At 41.8% G+C, this 20,302-nt stretch overlaps 2 protein-coding genes across 5 annotated transcripts; one reads left to right on the forward strand and one right to left on the reverse strand.

Moving 5' to 3' along the window:
- Positions 1-699: 699 nt before the first annotated feature.
- On the reverse strand, positions 700-11,718 carry TBP (TATA-box binding protein). 4 transcript variants are annotated; one of them, XM_069800792.1, is made up of 8 exons: positions 11,578-11,718; positions 9,072-9,314; positions 8,101-8,432; positions 6,651-6,738; positions 4,518-4,609; positions 3,149-3,316; positions 2,754-2,848; positions 700-1,894 (listed from the first exon to the last, which is right to left on the reverse strand). In XM_069800792.1, exons 2-8 carry the CDS (start codon positions 9,123-9,125, stop codon positions 1,815-1,817), a joined length of 909 nt encoding a protein of 302 aa, XP_069656893.1. In that variant the 5' UTR covers positions 9,126-9,314; positions 11,578-11,718; the 3' UTR covers positions 700-1,814. The 4 variants fall into 4 exon arrangements, with proteins under 4 accessions (XP_069656893.1, XP_069656896.1, XP_069656898.1 ...); XM_069800795.1 differs by having other exon boundaries at positions 11,573-11,693; XM_069800797.1 differs by lacking the exon at positions 11,578-11,718 and adding an exon at positions 10,749-10,854.
- Positions 11,718-18,710, forward strand: PSMB1 (proteasome 20S subunit beta 1). Its single transcript, XM_069800799.1, has 6 exons — positions 11,718-12,010; positions 13,076-13,183; positions 14,633-14,714; positions 15,158-15,287; positions 16,904-17,010; positions 18,436-18,710. Exons 1-6 carry the CDS (start codon positions 11,910-11,912, stop codon positions 18,619-18,621), a joined length of 714 nt encoding a protein of 237 aa, XP_069656900.1. The 5' UTR covers positions 11,718-11,909; the 3' UTR covers positions 18,622-18,710.
- Positions 18,711-20,302: the final 1,592 nt, after the last annotated feature.

Here is a 20,302-nt window from a genome sequence, read left to right on the forward strand (position 1 = left end):
GATTTTATGAAAGCCCTAGGCCTGCTGTTGGGCTTTTTATTAATTTAGATGTTGGAAATGCTCAAATGAGCAGGCAGGGAATGCTTTACGTATAAGCTGTTTTGTCATCACAGAACTTAATTTCTAAAAGGGTAGTTTTAAGTCTTGATACATGTCACAGAACAGCAAACAGTATCTTAAGTCAGTGTAATACAGCTTGACTGATTTTACTGAAAACCATCCCACAGATAATTAAGGCTCCAAGCTTTGCAGGTAAGTCGGTAATAGTTCAGGATCCTGCAAAAGCATGGATGGTCATAGTTACGTTCAAGAGCGCTTGGGACTGTTCACTAGCTGACAGCCCAGAGGCGTGTGGCACTGAAGGTGATGCAGTGTTTGGGTATCTTGAACTTAACCCTGGCAAAGCTCCATTGAACAGCAGTTTTCTGATAAGATCCATGAAACCAATTATTAAAACACCGGGAGAAACACTGGTGTATGCCCCTATGGGGGGAGTAGAGAACACTAAGAACTAAGGATTAAGGTCACTCAGGATTTGCAAATGGAGCAGTAGCAAAGCCAGCCAAAGCTTCATTTTGTCTGGAATGAAACACCAACTTGGTAAATAAAGAGACCATGGTTACATTTGGGTTAGTTTTAGATAAAAGCTGTTTGAAAGAACGTGCAAGTCATAGAAAGGAGGTTACTATTACTGGAAACTTACTGGAGAAAAAAAAAGTTTATTTTTAGTTCTCAGCCCATTAAGCTTCAAGCACAGTTCAGAGAGAAGATTATGTACATACTGACTCTAGTCGGAAGGGCTTTGACATTTTACAGGAACACTAATATAGTGAGACTGTCATAGTTGGTAAAATACAAAAGTAGTAATTTAAAGAAATTCTAGAAGCTAAGCAGGGATCTTTGTTCCAATTCAGTCAAGTGTAGCTATTTAAGACTTGCATAAATCCCATCTGTTGAACATAAGGCAACACATACTTGAACACAAACTTCTTGAACCAGTCATCTCTTTTGCTTTAACATACTAGAAATATTCAAGCTAGATGTTGCCAAGGATATGACTGCTGGTAAGCAAGCCAGAGTGTTGTTAAGATTCTCTCAAAATGACAAGTCACTTACAGTAGTGCATGTGCTATTGAAAAAGTCCAGATTAAATTAAAAACAAGTTCTCAATGTATTTTCCTCTACCAGCTGGGTCATCTTAAAATTCATTAAGACAGTTCCCGTAATTGTATAAACAGGGTTTATTGTACATGTGGAGCTTAAGGAGGAAAGAGAAGGAAGGTATATATTATATATATATGTACAGTGAGCCATTTTCATTAATAAATTTATTCTGTCTTGCTTAATACTGGAAAGAGGGAATGTGTCTGGCACCAAAGAAATTTAAAATTGAAAAAATCTAAAAGCTTAAGTTCTGAAAATTATAAAAATCATGGTCTTATGGAAGGAAGTTAAAACATATATACATGGCAATTTAAGTGGTTTATACACTGAGTGACACCGTTGCATTTGTTTTTTAAACCAACTTACGGATTTTCTATTAGAACTGGCATTAAAACTATTTAAAAGCTAGAATATAAATAAAACTTGGAGGGACTGCTCCAGGAACAGCCCAGTAAAGCAACTCACAGTAACTCAGTAGACATAATCAAGAATACAGTTCCCCTTGAGCATCAGGGAAGTAGGCACTAACTGGGAAATAGTCCAAGTCCTGGTGTTGTAGTTTCACTGGAAGTCCATCTCTTGTTACTGCTGTGCCATACGCAATACTTTTTAAAATACACCCCTGATTTCTCTGAAAGATGTAGAAACTGTTACGTTGTCTTTCTGAATCCCTTTAAAATAGGATAGATGTTTTCAAATGCTTCGTAGATTTCTGCTCGTACTTTAGCACCTAGAAAAAGAGAGGGAATTAAATTAGTTTGTACCTTTTGCCAAATACATAATTTTAGCTTTTAGAATGTTTATTTGAATGTGACTCTATACAAAACCTATGCATATCCATAAATCCCTATTTTTACGATCTCTTTTTTTTTTTTTTTTAAATACACATTTCATATAGAGCATACATTGTCAGCCTTCTTACTGTTTATTTTGCTAACTGGTAAAACTTCTACTAGCATCTTCGTGCTTATGCTATACTTGCAAATAGGATTTTTTCCCTACATGATTTCTGCAGGAGACCCAACTACAAAGCACAGCCCCATAGGACATTTCTGCAGAAAATCCTAACTGGTGGCTTTTTTTGAGTGTGAACATCTTGGGGAGCAAGGTCTGGCAACGGAGAGCCGCTTGCCATACTGCAGGGACATGCTTGCTCTTTTGTCTGTGAGTCTTGTGGGTTTTTTCCTCCATAGTGAAGACAGCACGAGGGGAAAAGGAAGGGCGTAGGTGGAGTGCCTAAGGTTGAGGAGGTCATACAGCTCGGGTATCTCCCCTTCTTCAGCTGCTGTATCAAAGGAGAAGCTGTCAAAAGAACAGTTAGCTCAGTCACGCACAAACACTACCTGCACTCTTACAGCTTTTTGGGCACCTGCATACTTGATTAGGATTCATGATCATTGCTTGCATGGATTTAGCCCAACCTTTGGTGTGCATTCTCATCCACAGAATACTGTACTATCTCTTCTTTCTCAGTACTGTCACCTCCAAAGGAAAGTACCTAGCAGTTTACATACCTCTGGTATCATTGTGTGTTCTCTGTAATGCAGTCTAAATCTAACCTGTTGGAGTAAGATACTGTCTTCACTTACCAGTTAAAACCACTTTTCCAGAAACAAAAATAAGCAGAACAATTCTTGGCTTGATCATTCTGTAGATTAAGCCAGGAAACAATTCTGGCTCATAGCTGTAAGAGAAGAGAGTGACAGTTTAAATGTGGTTGCAGACACACGTTCCAGGCTTTCATCTGCAGGACTGCTGGAATGGGCAGAGCAGATGTAGGCTTCGCTGAAACTTGGAGAGGGTAGCAGAGAAGATCATTCTGATGGGTTCATATTGGGCAACCTCAGTTACACCCGAGGCAGCACAGCAATGGGAACAAAGATGCAGGTTTTCCCTCTGGTGCAAGGGAATAATCTAGAGGGATGTCACTCTCCAAGCTAGTCTATATGCAGCAAGAATGAAACATAAGCAAGCCTTTTTTTACCTGCTGAACTGCTGGTGTGTGAGTACCAGTCCTTCTAATCTGATGGGAAATTTCACATCACAGCTGCCCACCATGTTCTGAATTTTAAAATCCAAAAATTTTGCTGGAAAACCCAGTTTCTGAACAACTCTTGCATACTTCCTTGCTGCCAGTCTGGATTGCTCCTCACTGAAGTGAGAAAAGGATACTCGTATTATTTCCTTCATTAAGTATTACTTGAAGCAAATAGCATTAAACCACAAATATGTAACTGGGAAAAAAGTGTCTGTGTTGAGGGGAGGGGAAGGTCACATGCAAAATTTTTACATCCAAAATTAACAACTAGCACTGGTTTGCATGCTAATATTGGCAGTAGGATCCTGAACACCGTTAATGTTGTACCCACTGTTCGTGAGGCAGAAACTAGTAAATTATAAATCCACATATTTCACGCTCTTAAAATATTGACCCGAGTCCCTCTAATGGGATGTAAAAACTGTTACTTAAGTTTTCAGTGTAGAACAACTTCTAACTACTACTGCTAGAAGATGCATATTTCTATAAAAATCTGTACACTGCCAAAATTCTCTGCTTGATTCAGCCCAGGCATTCAAACCTGGGTTTAACACAACTGCACGGCTTTACACGCTGTTGCACAATTCGGTTTCCTTCAGCTTTGTAAACAGCGGAGAATCTGGTTGCTCCTGACACAGAGTAAGACAACTTGAACTTCAAGCGTCATCAGGCAGAGAAAGCGTTTCCTGTACAGCTCTATTCATTCATCTCGGCTCATTAGCTTATTCCTTCTGGATTCCTGACAGACTTCTTCAGAGCAGAATTTCTCTCCTGCTCACTGGAGTTAAGCTGATGTTTAGTTTTCAGTTCTTATGCTTCAATGATCATGTTAAGAACAGATCAGACTATGGGGACCAGAGACTTGGAGCTCTTGGCCTGTGATGAATGAAACTATTCAAATATAAAATCGCTCTTCCTCTGCCACCACCCCTACAGTTTAAGCAGTTCCAGTGCATGGTCATTGAAATTTTTAAATTATTAGGGAAAAAAAAAAAGATAACTGCAAAGCCAAAAAAGTGAATATAATAACCTCCGCAAACCAGTTTATCAGACTGATTTATCAGCTATGAAAGAGCTTCAGAAACAGAACTACCATTTCCCCTTTCGTAGGGAAGTCCTTTCAGTCATGAAAGGACATTTTGTGTAGAAACATCTATTAAGTCTATTTGAAATAATTGGGAAGCAAGCTTAGTTGTACCTGTACAACTTTGTCATATATATACGGATACTGTATACAAATAATCACACTTCCAAAACATCATGGTGCAAGAGAAAAGACAGCCTGAATTAGTTTGCTTGTAACGCCTAAACATACCTTTTCGCTCCTGTGCACACCATTTTTCCAGAGCTGAATATAAGTGCAGTAGTACGTGGCTCTCTTATTCTCATAATAACAGCAGCAAAACGCTGAAATGTGAATGTTGTGACCATTAGTGATGCATTGCTGTAATCGTTACGTTAAAACCAAATCTGCATAATCTAAGTAGCAAGTTACACTGTATTGCAAAGAAATACTAAGTTCAAACATACTTAATGGATCACTCAAAATTGACTTTGAAATGCTTGAATTGTAAGTAGCTTCAAACACACACAGTGTGAGGTACAGTCAGGCAGAAGGATAGTTACCATTGCATTCCTATTTTACTAAGCTCATCTCTCATTACTGTATATACAACATATAAATAACGCTAACATTTGCAACACAGCAATAGAGACAATCTTAAATAAAAAATTTCCTCCACACGTCTTGAAATTTGTTTTAAGCAAGATGGAAGATTATCTATCTGCAAATATGTTATCATCGGTTTTGTTTCTGCATCTTAAAAAACTGAACAGTGTTAGAATACCAGCAAACAGAAAGCTGGAGATCAAAGTTCTGTGTAAACAGCAGTCGCCTCAACTACCGCAGTAGAACACAGCAGCCCGGTTGGCTCTAGCTTTTTATTCTAAGTACTGTAACATCTCTGCCTGTGTTTCCAAATATTCTTAAACTCTTTGAAGCAAGAGATTGTAGAAACTGATGTGGGCACGCACACACAAACCTCTGTTTGCCTGTTGTATTTAACTTGGACCAGCTCCCCATGCAGTCCCATAAAGCGTTCTGCTGACATAACCGAGGCGGTAGCGTGGGTTACCCAACAGCACGTTTGTCAAAATATGGCTTAAATAATACAGCCAAGCAACATCTTTCTTTGATAGATGAATGTACTGACTAAAAGTCAGGAGTGTGTTATGTAACCCTTCTTTCTCTCTGCTGTGGAAAACAGCATTTCATATTGATTATTCTAGCCTACAAGTTTTACACAGCCACCTACCCCTACCTTAAAAGTTGCCATGGCATGCTCAGATTTTTGCTGCACCAATATCTTACTCACATGCAATTACGTAACAGCATCACTGATGTAAACTTACAGTAACAGTTATTTATCACATATGTCTGCATGCTTGCTTTAATCTTTGAGAGCAGAGTTCAGGTAAACTGCAGCAAAATCCCAAATACTAAAACAAAAAAACCACATCCCAGGAAAACTGAAGCCTTCCCAAGGCGAGTCAATTCAACTACACAACATCTAAACTTTTATTAGAAATTGTGTCCAACTACTGTGGTTGCAAAGACAACATTTCTAAGAGGAGCCACCCGAAAGAAAAATGAAGCAACATCATTTTCTTGATTCAACACTCCGGGTCCTCTGCTGTTGTTCCAAGTTTCCCGAGCTAAACAAAAATCCCGCAGTTTAACAGACTGCTATTTAGAAGCAGCAGGCAACTTAGAAGTTAACATGCAAAAAAAAAAATCATTTTCACTTTGCTGTTCCACCAAACCTAGCCACCAGGAGCAAGGAGATGGCAGGAGTACTGGGGGACAACATAAAGGAACAGAGCTCAGAGGGGAAGCGAGACTGTAAGAAATGAGTGACTGCACTGCGACCCCAAGAATTCCAAGGGAACAGCCAGGCTGAGGAAGCCACAGTGTATACAGAACAACTATGGCTCTGGCAGGAGCCCAGGAGTTGAACTCTTCCTTCCTTTCTCCTTGTTGGGAGATAGGGGACAAGACCTCATCATCAGACATTTCACAGTAATATGAAAAAGGAACTTTCCGAGCACTACGAACAAACATGCCCACATGAATAGCAGCAGAGGCCAGCTCTACAACAAAAAACTTGGCCAGTGTATTACACTGTTGGTTAGGTTCTTCCTAAATGTGCTGTGTTCTTTCTAAATCTACCAAATTACAACCTGGTGTAAAACACAGCTACATCAATATAAAAATGCTTTTTACTAATTTGACAGAATGTTTTAGGTTTATTAAAGATTTCTTTTTTAACTATAGTATAAAACTGCATCTATAGCAGGAAGGTTTTTCAATCTACTACAGCAAATGATATCCACAGCCTGTGCCTTTGACAGATCCGTTATAGGATGAACTCTGATACATTTCTCTTACCTTGGGATTATATTCAGCATTTCGGGCACGAAGCGCAATAGTTTTTAGGTCAAGTTTGCAGCCAAGATTCACCGTGGACACAATATTCCTGAAGACAGTTCAGAGAAATACATTAAAAAGACAATAAAGAATTCATGTGTCTTCCTCATTTTTTTAACCAAGCTTGATTAATTTTTTTTTTATATTTTATTTTATTTTAAGTTGTTTCTCCAAGTGAGTCTGAATGACATCTTTCCTACTGACATGAGCACTGAGCAGTGTTTTGGCTCAGGAACCTCCTTTTGTAGGGCAGTAGCTCCTAAGGCGTGATTGCTGATTTCTCCTTATCTGCCAGCTATTATGAAAAGTGTCTCATGAGAAGAATCTTTATTTCAGTTTGGCAGGAAAAATTCTTGATGCTGAGAGCCCCCACCATGATCAGGGAAGCTGCTGGAAACAGGAGAAAATGAGGTACTAATAGTACCACCTGAAATTTTCCTTGGTATGCCCTTCAAGGAGGAAGAAGAGATGCAGGACTAAGTGGGAATGACTCAGGAGGCAAACCCACTGCCAGGCGATAGGATAGCAGGTCTCTAGAAAGTTTAAGAAAAGTTCCTAGATGCGAAATTTCCTTGGAAACTTGTTTTCTGGGAAAACCCTGAAATCTAAAGGTCCTCAATGGGGAAAGAAAGAAATACAAGGAACACTCAGTGCAAAATTCACATTATCAACCATTTCTCTTTGGGCCTTCCATAAATTGCTGTAAAAGTCTCTGTAAAACTAAAGTTTAGTGAAAATACTTTCATACCTAAACCTAGAACTAGTCCTAAGTTTTCTTCCCTTATTACAAACTCAGCTGTAGCCATGAACTAGAAACAGGAACATGGAATATTTAGTACAACTTAGCTCTAGCTCCTAGACTAGCAACTAGTTTCTTTCTCTCTACCCTATTAATTCCCTTTCAGCTGTGATAGTTCCCATATTCTGCTTTAATATCTCACTAACAAAGTTCTACGCACAGTGAAGTGGAGCTGTTTGCTTTTCTGTGAACAGGACACAAGTATCCAGCAAATTACAAATGACAATATGTTTCCAGGTATACGTATTTTGAAACACCAGATTATCAACCCAGACTACTTTATAGTGAAAGCATGATGAACTCCCAAAGTGCATAGAGTTAAAAGTTACAATGGTGATAAATAAAGACATATATAACATCCTCCACCGGTATGCCTGAAAGATGTATGGTTGACAAATCGCTAAGAAACTGTTTATATTACTAAGTGGTTTAGTAATGAAGCTAAGCTAAAAATAAAAGCAAAAATGACTCATTGCTAGAGGAGACTCATAAATTCTCAGGACTTCCCTTCCCACCAAAATGCAGTACCCAATTCTTTATGTGGCTTTGGTCCTAAGTCTTTAAAGGGCTATCTGAGAAAGGACATGCTGCACTAACACATGGGACACTCACTGTAGCTGTGGCACTATCCCAGAGCTCTCGGACGCCGGCGTTGCAGGAGTTATTGGAGTCATCGGAGTCATTGGAGAGGGGTACAGAGGTGTGGTTCCCGGTAAAGGGGCTGTGGTAAGAGTCTGTGAGTGGAAGAGCTGGGGAGTTTGACCAGATGTTCCCTGTGTCGCTTGCTGTGATGTAGATTGCTGCGCTGCTTGTTGCTGCTGCTGCTGCCGCTGCTGTTCCTCTAGGATGGACAGACTGTTGGTGCTCTGGACAGGCTGTGGTGTCAGTCCTGTGCCATATGGCATCATTGGGCTAAAAATTGGAATTCCTGGAGTCATTGCACCCTACAGAAGAAAGCATGAAACAGAAACCACAGATCCTGTTGACTCCATTTTGGTTTTAAGAGAAAAAGTTTTCAGGAGGAGTCTAAAAATAAATCAAAATAAATCGATCATACCAAACCTAAGGCATATAGTAGTAACTCGCTAAAAACAGAAAGCCCTTGGAAATGCAGTTCGTCTAGAGAATAAAGTATTGCTCTAGAGATGTCAGTTCTAGCATTGTTCGTCTCCAGCCAGTGATGCTGACATGCTTCTCAGGCTACCTTGCAAGCATGTCTCAACTTTGACCCACAACTTAATTTGCAATTGTTTGAACAAAGACTGTGCCCATCGTACCAAATGCATTCATAGCACAGCGACTGTCCATTATGTATGTTAAAGGGCAACCACCAAAATTAAATTAATATTTCCAACTTGTCAGTCATGTTTCGACTTGAAGGAAACCCATATATATGCAAGTTTCTTATACCTCTGGATATACAAACTGGTGGTTTTAAAATTCTGCTTTATACTAGTATTATTCAATACCCAGCAGAATTTTTCAGATCTGCAAACAAAATCCTGAAGTTACATGCAAGAAACGGAAAACACTTTCACAAAGAAATTCAGATCGTAGTTGCGTATCAAATCATTTGTTTTTACCTGAGGGGAGGCTAAGCCTTGAGCATAGGGTGGCAAGCTGTTGTTCTGATCCATGATTCCAGTTATTTCTTTGGTGAGGCCAGAAGTATTTCCTTCGATTAATTTAAATTAGCTTCAAATCCTAGAGGGTTTTTAACCCTTTAAAACATTCCAGCAAAGTAGCTTTTTAAGCCAAGCTGAAAGGTTAGGAAAACATCAGCTCCGGAGAAATGTGTATTATGAGTCTAAAATACTAATCAAAGCCTGAAAAGAGAAAAAGTAGCATCCTGAGAATACTACCTACACACAAAACCAAGAGCAAACCTATCAGCTCCCGAGTTAGATAAGAGACACCCACATACCAATACATATAAGAACATTCACACACACGCACACACACGCGCACAATCCATAAAAATAACCTTTTTCAGGCACACTACAGAAACTTTGCAGTCTGCTTCTGCTGAATTCCCTGGCAGGTAACCTGACTCACATGAGCAGGCCTCTGTCTAACTGAACCCTCCTGCACAAACAACTCAAGCTGTTAATGCTCATTCTACTCCAAGCTTTGCTTTAGCTGGAAAAGCACTGTTTTTTTAGAATTTAATTCTCCTAACTACTAACCAACAAGCTTACTGACATATTGCTTCTAAGTCTCTTCCTGGCAATTTAAGGCTCGGGCTTCCCAAAATATTTTTTCTTCTATGGGAGAAGTATCACTGGTCAAATCTGAGCTAGGAAACCCTCTTCCATTCACATCCATAAAATAAAGCACCAAGAGATTTAAAAAAAAAGACATGCACTTTATGAGAAAAAAAGAAATACGTGAAAGCCAATTTCAGGTACACAAGTTAAATGTATGCATGATTTCTTAATATTTTTTTAAAACTATACCACTGCTGCTGTGTTATGGAGATAAATGACAAGTGGAGAATTTAAATGTTATGCATTGATATCAAATATTCTTCCATTAATTTATAGTTTTCCTAACTAGACACCTATTGCCCAGAAATATTCAAGGTCATTTTTAGGCCAGAGGTAGACCACCTCAAAATTTGAAGAAAGCCTATTCAGCCTTTTTTTTTTTTTTTTTTTAAGGTGTGAGAGTTCAGAATTACATTAATATTTACACTGCACCTGAAAAGGTATGCTTTTTTTTTTCCCCATGACCATACGACACGATCACCTTTACCCTCAATGAAGGTATCAAACACAGCATCCGGGTTTTACAGCCCAGAGACAGGGGTAAATCAGAAACCTAAACATGACCTTAGAAGAAATAAAGTCAACTAAATCCTGGACAGCCCAGCTGTTTAGCAAGAAGTCTAGATCCCAGGCAGGCCAGAACCCGCACTTAGGACAACACCTACGCAGAGTTCCATCTTGTAACCGCCTAGCCGTGCCTTGCTCGCATCTCCACTACTGACGCTGGGCAACCTTTCTGTCGAGGGAACATGAGTCTAGAGGCAAGAGACACCCTGGAGAAGGCCCCGACGCCCCCACCCCCACAAGCCCCCTTGCAGGATCTCCCCCCTCACACCCACAGCCCGTTTCGGCGGCATAAGGCGACCCCCTCCCCCCTCCCCCCCCGCCTGCCCGGCTTCTCCGCGCCGTCCGGGCCTCCCACCCGCCCCAAGACCGGCCCCAGCAGCGCCCAGCCGCCCCCGCCACGACCCCCCCCCCCCCGCCCTCCCTCACACGAGGAAGGCGCTGCCCGCTGCAGTCCCACCGCTGCCGGCCCGCCAACGGCACCAACCACCGCCGATCGCCCCCGGGACGCGCCGCAGCCCCGCGAGGAAGTGGGTTGGGGGGGGGGGGGGGGGCGCCATTTTCTCCCCCCCTCACCTCCCCTGAGGGAGCCCTTCCCCGCTTTCCCCGCCGCCGGCGGGGAGGTAAAGAGCGAGCCCGGCCCCGGCCCCGGCCCCGCCCCCGCCCTCCAGGCCCGGACCGGCCCCGCCTGGCCCTGAGCACCCGTCGATCCCTCGCCGGGCAGCGGAGGCTGCAGCGGCCCCGCGGAGAAGCGGGAGGGGGCTGGTGGTGAAGGGGGAAGGCGGGCGCGGCGCTCACGGTACCTGCCGCCACCGCCGCCCCGCCGCCGCACGGCGCCCGCCGTAGCAAAGCTGCGCCCCGCGCCCCGCGCCGTCGGCGCGTCCCGAGTGCGTCACTTCCGCCGCGCGACCCGCACCGCCTCTCCCCACCGCCATCTTGAGTGAGGGCGGAGGAGGAGGTCGGGGTTGGGGTCGAGGTGCCGGCGGCCCCAAGAGAGCGGGGGCGGGCGGGGAGCGGGGCCGTTGTTTCCCCAGCAGTGCTCGGCGTTGGCACGCGTGGCTCCTGCGGCTGTGAACGTCGTTCCCCGTTTTCTCGCTGTACAAACCGCACCCCCTGACCCACCTCAAGGACCGCGTGTGCTTCCTGACCCTTCCTCGCCACAGCCTTGCTCAAGGTGCCCCCCCCATCTCCTTTTCCAGAGCAGGAGCCGCCCGGCTTCCCATCTCCACAAACACAAGGGGCTCTTTGATCACCTCACCGCTGGCTTCCATGACCAGGCGCTCAGAAGGCGGGGGCTGACCGCGCTCGGACCGGGAAAGAACGGCTGCCGGTGCTGCGCCTCGGGTTGGGGGACACACGCCGCTAAGCCCAGGCTGGGAAAGGCCCTGAGGGGGAGGACAGGCTCACAGCCCGGCCGCTGGCAGGGGCGGGGGCCGGTGAAAGCGGGGAAACCAGCCGGCAGCGCCAGGCTCGACGTCCTCCAGAGCAGTCGAGAGGAGCGGGCCGCTGCCTTCCTAGAGCGGTGAATCGCAACTTCCGGCTCCGGGGCCGCCATTTTGCCGTGAGACAGCACTGAGTTGGGTCGCCGGGATGTTGTCCACTGCTGGTTACGCGGACTTCAGGCCTGAGATGGGCTACGAGCTCGGCGCGCCCGTGCAGCACCGCTTCTCGCCCTACACCTTTAACGGAGGGTGAGGAGGGCAGACAGGGGGTGGGGCGGGATGAGGCACCCTCTTCCCGCAGGAGGGGGTCCTGAGGAGAGCGGCGGTAGGGCTGGGTCTTCCTCGCCTTCCTTTTGCCTCCCCCCGGCTCTCTGTGAGCGTTTGTCTCCCTTGCGAGCGCCTTTTTGTAGAGAAAGGCGGACAGCGCGGGGGAGAGCTGGGCTCGGCCTTGCCCTGGGCTGAGCGTCCCACGGGTGCTTGCAGCTCTTCGGGGAGGTGGTGTGTGTCCGTGTGGGTTTTGGCACGCTCGGGCTCCCTGAATTTTTGCGGGTCAAAATAAGCACCTTCCGTGCCCCGCGGGGCTGTTTGTTTATAGTGGCTCAGAAAACCCACGTAATGGTCGTATTACCAGCTTTTAAACCTGGAACTGGGTTGAAAGCTACTTTGTCATGACTGTTAAAGGTAGGTGTTGTTTTACAGACACCTGCTCTGAGTTGGTGACAGGATCTGGCCAGGATAGTGTTATTTAGAGGTTTTTTTTGTTTGTTTTGGTTTGGTTTTTTATAAGGCCTAACTGCTTTTGAAATGATATCTGTTTGTTACTTAATGGTAGCACATGTGTGGCAATCACAAAACTAGTTATTTGGAAGTAAATAACATAGGATAAGATCAGATTTAAAAGGTGATGATAATTTAAGTGTAACGATACTGATGCTTAGTACTGGGCTAGAGTGATTTTGCTTGGAGATCCAAACTGTTTTAGGAGCGTGAATCTTTAATTAGCAGGCATCCAAAATTGCTAAGCCATTGAGTCTGCTTCTTGCATTGCATAGAAACTCTGTTTTACCAAGTTTCCGTACGTTTTTTAGTCAAAGTAGAGAATCACGTATGTATATTTTCTTCAGCATGTCTAGGATCTTCTTCTTCCAATCTTGAGTCACTTGTAGGGATGTGCACAGTCGGAAACGTAGCAAAGAATAAAGGTGTTTGACAAAACCTGAGTCTGGATATAGAACTACTGTCTAGTCTGTTGTTCTGTTGCCTACGAAAATATTTGTGCTAGAAGTCATGATTGTGTGAATACTCTTCTTTAAGCACTGTGTTGGCGATTGCTGGAGAAGACTTTTCTATCGTTGCCTCTGACACACGACTGAGTGAAGGTTATGCAATTCACTGCCGGGACAGTCCAAAATGCTACAAACTGTAAGTCCAGATCTTGTAAGAATTGAAACAGATGAAAGGTCTTTTGTATTGCTGAGCATGTCACCTGCCTGGAATACCTATCACTTTCTTTAAGCAGAATTCTCAGAAAAAAGTATAGTAACAAAATTGATTTTGGAGTCATGGTGACTCTTGCTGTAATGCAAGATGTGATGTGATGTTGTAAATACAGCCAGATTTCTGGTTGCATGTTCTTGAAGTTAGCTGATAACAGAACATTTTTAGCATGATACAAGGCTTAATGTAAGCTAGGTCAGTTTTTTGGCTGGATAATCAGAAGAACTTTTGTCTTAACTGTAGCAAAACTTAATCCTGTGGTAACTCGTTCTGCTTTGTCAGGACACCTGGTGTTGGTACGCAAGCGTGCCCACTGCTGCTGGTTGTACTGTGTCTCTCTAGTCAACGATCTGGTACTTGGAAGAGGTGTTTGTTTTAGGAGAGGTAAACCTGTCAGTAGTTCTGTTATGGAACTTTTTATGCCTATTTTATGCTTTTCTTGACTCACCTGGATAGCATTCCCTTGGTTTAAAAATACATATTGTTTACATTCTTTTGACTGTAGCAGGTGCTTACTGAGTAGGCTGCCATCAGCTATGTAAGCAATTTCTTTATTTTTTTATTGTTGATGACACAAGATCATATGAACTTAAGTTTCTCCTGCTGACTCCTTGCTATATATATCTTTGACTGTCTGATACTGTCCAAATGAAAATTGCTGTGGTACAATCTGCATACTGCACGACGGCTTTGTGTAATTCTAATGACAAGCTGAGAACATTTCAATTTAAACTGTTTTCTGAATGACTATTTTGTGTTAGTCTATAAGTATGCGTGAATGTTTGTAGACTCTCACCAATTTACTAGAATTTAAATTTCAAACGTGTGTTTCTGTAGTTAGTGTTCATGAAACATTTTGAAACCGAGCAAAGAGCTAACCTTCTACAATGCATCCGCAGCCCTGTTAACTTCTGTTGTGCTGACACAGAAAACCACCTACAGTGTAAATGTTACGTAATAGTTGTACAATCTTAACGCATTCCTCTGGCCAGATGGAGTAAAACGGCTGAGTGATATGATGTAACAGGCTCCCCATCTCAGAACAGATCGTGTAGCAAGACTGAATGGTAATAGCTAGAGTTAGTGTCACATGAAGAAGATAAGAATTTCCTTTTGTCTGTCTTGCTGTGGAAGTCAGTGGATTGAAGAAAGACACATGCATGGTCCTTCACTTAACGAGTCCTCTCCATGGTGTAGGTTGCAGTTACCTTTTATACAGATATAAAATATCTGTTACTACATTTTAGACAACTGTTTTTGGTAGCATTAGAGAAACTGAAAATACATTTGGTGTTTTCATAATAATCTACTGTGTAAGAAAGTGGTATAGCTCATACTAAATCTAAAATCACAACAAAATTTTATGTTTTACAGAACAGAGCAAACGGTCATTGGATGCAGTGGTTTCCATGGTGACTGCCTTACCCTTACTAAAATTATTGAAGCAAGATTAAAGGTAGCTAACTATTTTATTGTATTTAGAAACTTATATTCTCAGTATCACGTTTGAGACCAGTAATATGATATGTTTTAAATATAATTTTTGCTGTTTTTCTTCAAGTGTTTGTATCATAACTGTATGGCTAGTGAAAGATCAGGCAGGGGAAATTGATGCTGTGTTCTTACTAAGTGTAACATCACAGATGTAAAGAATGGAAGAGCTAGAGAGGATAGTGTTAATGAGGCAACATCTATTCTTTGCAAAACTTTGGAGAAGTATTAATTTTTGGCTTGTAAGAAGGCTTTACTTTTAGACCAGTGTGTTTTCAGTAATCATGCTACTTAATAATCTTGCTTAGCACCAGATTCTTCTGCAGTGAGGTTACAGAAAATATAATTGGGATTGAGTGTAAAATTTAGTGTTTGACTTTCTTCTTGAACATGCTGTGCCACTTGCAGATGTACAAGCACTCCAATAACAAGACCATGACTACTGGGGCTATTGCAGCAATGCTGTCTACAATTCTGTATTCTCGACGTTTCTTCCCTTACTATGTTTACAACATAATTGGTGGACTGGATGAAGAAGGTAAGACTTCAAAAAAAAGAAAAAAAAGAGAGGCTAAATTTCTGTGGGTGAATAGCTATCCTTTCACATCTCAGGTGTACTGATGGAATAACAAAGTTTATGTTCCTATTCCTAACACCTGCCTTTAGGCATTATGGTACTTACACAGGTCAGATGAATATTATGCATCTGACTTGTTTCTTAGTTTCCGCTCCTAAATTGATCTTCCATTTCTGAAGGTCTGAAAGTCTAAAAACTGTGTTAGAATTATTTGATGCCAAGAGAAGTCTGCTAACATTGCTTACCTCTGATACTTTACTCTAGACTGGAAGACTTTATAACAGTTTTGCTGGATTTCTTAATTGTGTCTTTAAAGGAGATGTTAACAGTAAAATTGTGTGTATTTTACTCAGGCCTGTGAGTGTGGTAAGAGTTTATTAAATGCAAAGATTTACTCCAGAGACAGGTTTCTACAAAGATATTTTTCAATGTTAACTAACCTCTAATGAAAATCATGACTTCTACATGGAAGCTGTAGTTCAATGTACAGCCCTTCCAGGACTTACTGGGCTCTTGTCCAAGGATTTGGTTGAGTTGCTAAAATGCTGTGTTCTCTGGCTTTGAGCAGGAGCTCAGAGGTGGTCTTGTTTGGATAATTTCAGCCATTCCCTGCAGTTTGGTGTTACCATTAAGTTATACTGCTTTCCCAGTCTTGCTAAGACATGTCCACAATATGTGGAGTCTGGAAAGGGATTAGTCTGCCCTGCATAGTGGTAAATGTCAGATTATGAGGGTGCTGTAGCAATTGATAAGAATCAGAGTGCAGTTTGCATGCATGGGCTTAATTTGGGTCCCGCAAGATTGATTTGTTTTGATTTCGTGTTACTTTCTGGATCTCTGCTAGCTTTCCCAGGGCTGTTCAGCTACCTGTGCTGTGTTGCCAAGTGCACTGGCCAGTTTATTAAATGGGGTGCAGCCTGTCTGAACAGAAAGGCTGAGCTTGGCCAGGTGCTGAGCTTTGTCTAGCGTGTCCTCACCAAACCCTGATGCTTCAGAGCTACAGTGTGTCTGCATCTCTGATGTTGGCGCAAGCTAACAAGGTTTGCACAACCTGGCCCGACTCCAGAGGGAAGTACGTAGCCCAGAGCATGATCCCTGGTTCCGGGAAGGCGATGCAGAGGCATCCAAGCATGCTCTCTGGAGGTAATTCAAGAACTGTATCATTCAAGAACGATGGCTAAACTGCCTCTTGATGGTAGCTTTAGAACCAGCAGAGCTCTTTGTGCAGCACTGCACTCTAGCACATTCTCCTGCTTTGATTATTCTGCGTCAGAACTTTTTCTGTGGTAAGGCCTGTAGAAAACGTCTGTTAGAGCATGGTGATAGCTTGAATATTGAAAATAGCCTTGCATATAGTACCAGGCCACAACCATAGTGAGCATACTGTACAAAGCATTGTCTGAACATACTGCAGTATTATTTGGTAAAAGTTTGCTGGGATCTGTGGTACTGCAGAGACTGCTTATGGAGAGAGCTGGTTCTTGATGTAAATGCTTATTAGTACTCAGAATCTTTCTGGATTGTGATTACATACTTTTTTTTTTTTTTTTTTTTTTTTTTTTTTTTTTTCCTCCCAGGGAAGGGAGCAGTATATAGCTTTGATCCAGTGGGCTCATACCAGAGAGATTCTTTCAAAGCAGGTGGATCAGCAAGTGCCATGCTGCAACCCTTGCTTGATAACCAGGTAAAATAGTTCACCCCACCCCCGCCTTTATTATCTCAGTAAACATTTGTGACATTCAAATTAATGTAGCTTTAATTCTGGGGAATACTGCTTTTGAGACAATTTTTAAATGTATTACAGGTAGGACTGTTAATCCAGACATTTATAAGTTGTGTGGCTTTACCTTCTCAGGAGAAATCAAAGGTTTTCTTTAGAATCTGTTCAGGTTTTTAATATGCTACAAATAGCGGACTGCCTGTTTAAAATACAGGTAAATGTTTTAATTGGGGAATTATGTTTCCCATAGAAGCCGTTTGGGTTTTTTTCCTGCGGTTTTTTTTTCTGCAGGTTTTTTTTCCCTAGCTGACAACATAAATATGCCTGTTACTTAGCATGAAATAATACTAAATTAAGAAGATAGAATTAGTAGGTGTATATAATACATTTTATCAGTTAACATAGACTTGTTTAAAAGTCTTAAGCTTTGTACAAAACTCAGACACGATTTTCTAAGAATGTTCTTACATAAAACTGCTGGAAACTTAATTAAATCTGTCTAAAAATACTTGAAGAATATTTTCATATTTAATTGAAGCTGTAATTGTTGGATGAGAGAAATACCAAAGCATGTTTTACTCATTTTATTCTCTGACATTGGAGTTGGTATTTGGTCAATTGAGCCTGATGTCAACACAACTTTTGTAAAAAAAGCAATAAGCACTCTTAGTTCTTATCAGCTGAGAAAGGAATAGAATCTTTCCTTTTTTTTTTTTTTCTTTTATTTAAACAAATCCAGGTTCTTAGCTTTGACTTAGTTTTGAACGTTATTAACTGAAGAAAATAAAATACCTTCTGCAGAAACAAAGTTGTGTTAAGTAGCTTTTTATTGCTTATGAGGTGAAGTAAGTGACTCTTCCCCTCCTTCTCCTGTTCTGATGCTTAAGTGGACACTTCAGTTTATCAGCTAAAATACACTACTTAATAGTACCAGTTATGCTCCAATATAGACTGTTATTTTTGAATTCTAGGTACGCTGAGGAATATTTGCTTTTAAGAAATGTTCCTAACTACAAGTGACAAGGGAAAAGGCTTGTGGGCAGTTCTGATACTGCTAACCCAGTGAGAAGTTTCTGAAGAATTAGATCGGTTCAGATCTGAATGTTCATTGTGATCTTGTATATGCAGAATGAGCGGGAGGAGCTATGCTGGCTGTATACTGGATCTGCTTCTAGTTACTCTTGTGAGAGTATCAGCACTGGTAAAGTTCTGATCATGCAGGTATAAACTGTGTGGAGGAATACTTTTGCCAGCTTTGGGTTTCTAAAATAGACCAACCATTTCTTCTTTTTAAGTTGTTAAATCTGCTCATTCTAGTGCAGAGACTGAAACAGCTTTCATGCTAGGTGGATCATACTTCCTTTAAAATGCATTTTCATCTTTTCTTAGATTGGCTTCAAGAACATGCAAAATGTGGAACATGTACCTCTGACCCTGGAAAAGGCTTTGCAGCTGGTTAAAGATGTCTTTATTTCTGCTGCTGAGAGAGACGTGTACACTGGGGATGCGCTTAAGATTTGCATTGTCACAAAAGATGGAATTAAAGAGGAAACTGTCCAATTACGAAAAGACTAATTCAGTTCACTTAAACATGTAATCTATGATGTACAATTTACCTGTATTATGAAGACATTTGTCTTATTAAATTTTTTCAAGAACGTTGACTACTGTAATGCTGAATATTTTCTATCTTTGTTAGAAGTGATAGTGGTTTTTAGAAATCAGACTAGTTCATGGTAAGGAAGTGGTGAAGAGCTACAAGTCAGTTTTGTTCATCTCATCTTAATCTATTGATCAGTCTAATTCCAATGTCAGTTTAATCCCCTTCTCGCCATCCCTTATGCTACAATATGGGGGTGTTTTAAGCTTACTAAAATTTAGGTTCACAGCTTTTCTGATAATGCTTTCAGTTCAGCCTTGGTTTAGTGAGAGAAGCATTTGTTCTGCTCGTGCTGCCTTCTCTGCACTTCATAGCTTGCTTTTCCTGTCGTCTTTATCTCTCTGACATGCTATCCTGACATTTGACCTCTCAGTACTTATTTACAGAGACTATAAATATGAGTCACCTGAAAACGATTTCTCTGTGTAAGAGGGAAGAATGTTGAATCTTTCAGAGCTTAGTCCTGGACTCTGAATCTGGGCTCGCCTCTATGTGTTCCTGTTAGTTAATGCCCAAAATCCGAAGCATCGTCCTTTTCTGGCTACTGATGGAAAAGTAACTTAGTATGGAGATTCCTGAGTGCCTTTTAATGTCTGGGGGCTTTGTTGGCCCTACTGCTGCTTTTGGTTCTTGGGAAATTGTATCAAGTGTAGACTGTTTGTCTGATGGGCTGTATTGCACTTCTGGAAGTTGGCTCGACTACTAGGTTGTTTAGAAAAGCAAAGCTGCATCATCAAGGGCAAAATAATCTCCTCTGGCCCAGGAATCCTTTCACAGTCCGTAGCTATTTAGGAATGGACATAGAAAATATCTCGTTGCTTGAGGTGGCATACTTATTTTTCAAAGAACAATTTGGGGGATGTGTTTGACCCGACAGTAACCTTGTCTCCTGTTTGGATGTGGCTGACTGCCTTCAGTGCAGCATTTCAGATGCTGTGCGTTTTCCCTAGCTCTGGCTAGTCTTCACCAGCGATGGTAGTCTCAGCTTTCTAGACAGTTTCAATAGTGGGTAGCATTTTGAACCTCAATAGTGAAAACAGCTGGTGCATTTAAACTGACTCTAGCTGTGTTTAGGAAATCCAGTGAGTGGGAACTTGGAACAGGAGCCGTTTTCCAAAGTGTTCATGAAAACACTTGACCACTGGGTGCCACTGTTGGGCAGAGTAAGGAGGGAACACTTCACCCCTGTGTAGTTAGGCGGTAAGAAAGGTGTACAGCATCTCGGTCTGAAGTCACTTGGTCACACAAGTCAGAACTTCCAGACATGTTCAGGTAACTTAACGGGATGTTTAACATTATTTGCAAAATTCATCTGAAATGGACAAGGTTAGTTGTATAAGTGACTGTGTAGCTACATGCTGTTCTGTACTGAGCAAACAGCACACAGTGCAGTAAGCCTACAGAAAGCTTGTCTGTTTAAAGTACAAATCAGCAATACCAAATGAAATACATGCTCTCTTCTATAAAATTCAATTAAAGCACTTTAAGCTCAGCTATCTTTGATACCAGATTTGTGTTGAATTGCTCAAGTGTTTCACAATAGATGATTACAGCTTTATGCAAAGTTGGTGAAGTCTAGTGAAACTAAATAGTATT

The sequence above is a fragment of the Haliaeetus albicilla genome, chromosome 13 (genome assembly GCF_947461875.1).
Source record: "Haliaeetus albicilla chromosome 13, bHalAlb1.1, whole genome shotgun sequence".
NCBI classification, from domain to species: Eukaryota; Metazoa; Chordata; class Aves; order Accipitriformes; family Accipitridae; genus Haliaeetus; species Haliaeetus albicilla.

Coding starts and splice junctions, on each gene's coding strand:
- TBP (XM_069800792.1), bottom strand. CDS start 9,125: ATGGATCAGAACAACAGCTTGCCACCCTATGCTCAAGGCTTAGCCTCC. Junction 8,433..9,071: donor AAGGCTTAGCCTCCCCTCAG/GTAAAAACAAAT, acceptor TTTCTTCTGTAG/GGTGCAATGACTCCAGGAAT. Junction 1,895..2,753: donor TGGAAAAGTGGTTTTAACTG/GTAAGTGAAGAC, acceptor CTCTTTTTCTAG/GTGCTAAAGTACGAGCAGAA.
- PSMB1 (XM_069800799.1), top strand. CDS start 11,910: ATGTTGTCCACTGCTGGTTACGCGGACTTCAGGCCTGAGATGGGCTAC. Junction 13,184..14,632: donor AGTCCAAAATGCTACAAACT/GTAAGTCCAGAT, acceptor TATGTTTTACAG/AACAGAGCAAACGGTCATTG. Junction 15,288..16,903: donor TGGTGGACTGGATGAAGAAG/GTAAGACTTCAA, acceptor TTTTCCTCCCAG/GGAAGGGAGCAGTATATAGC.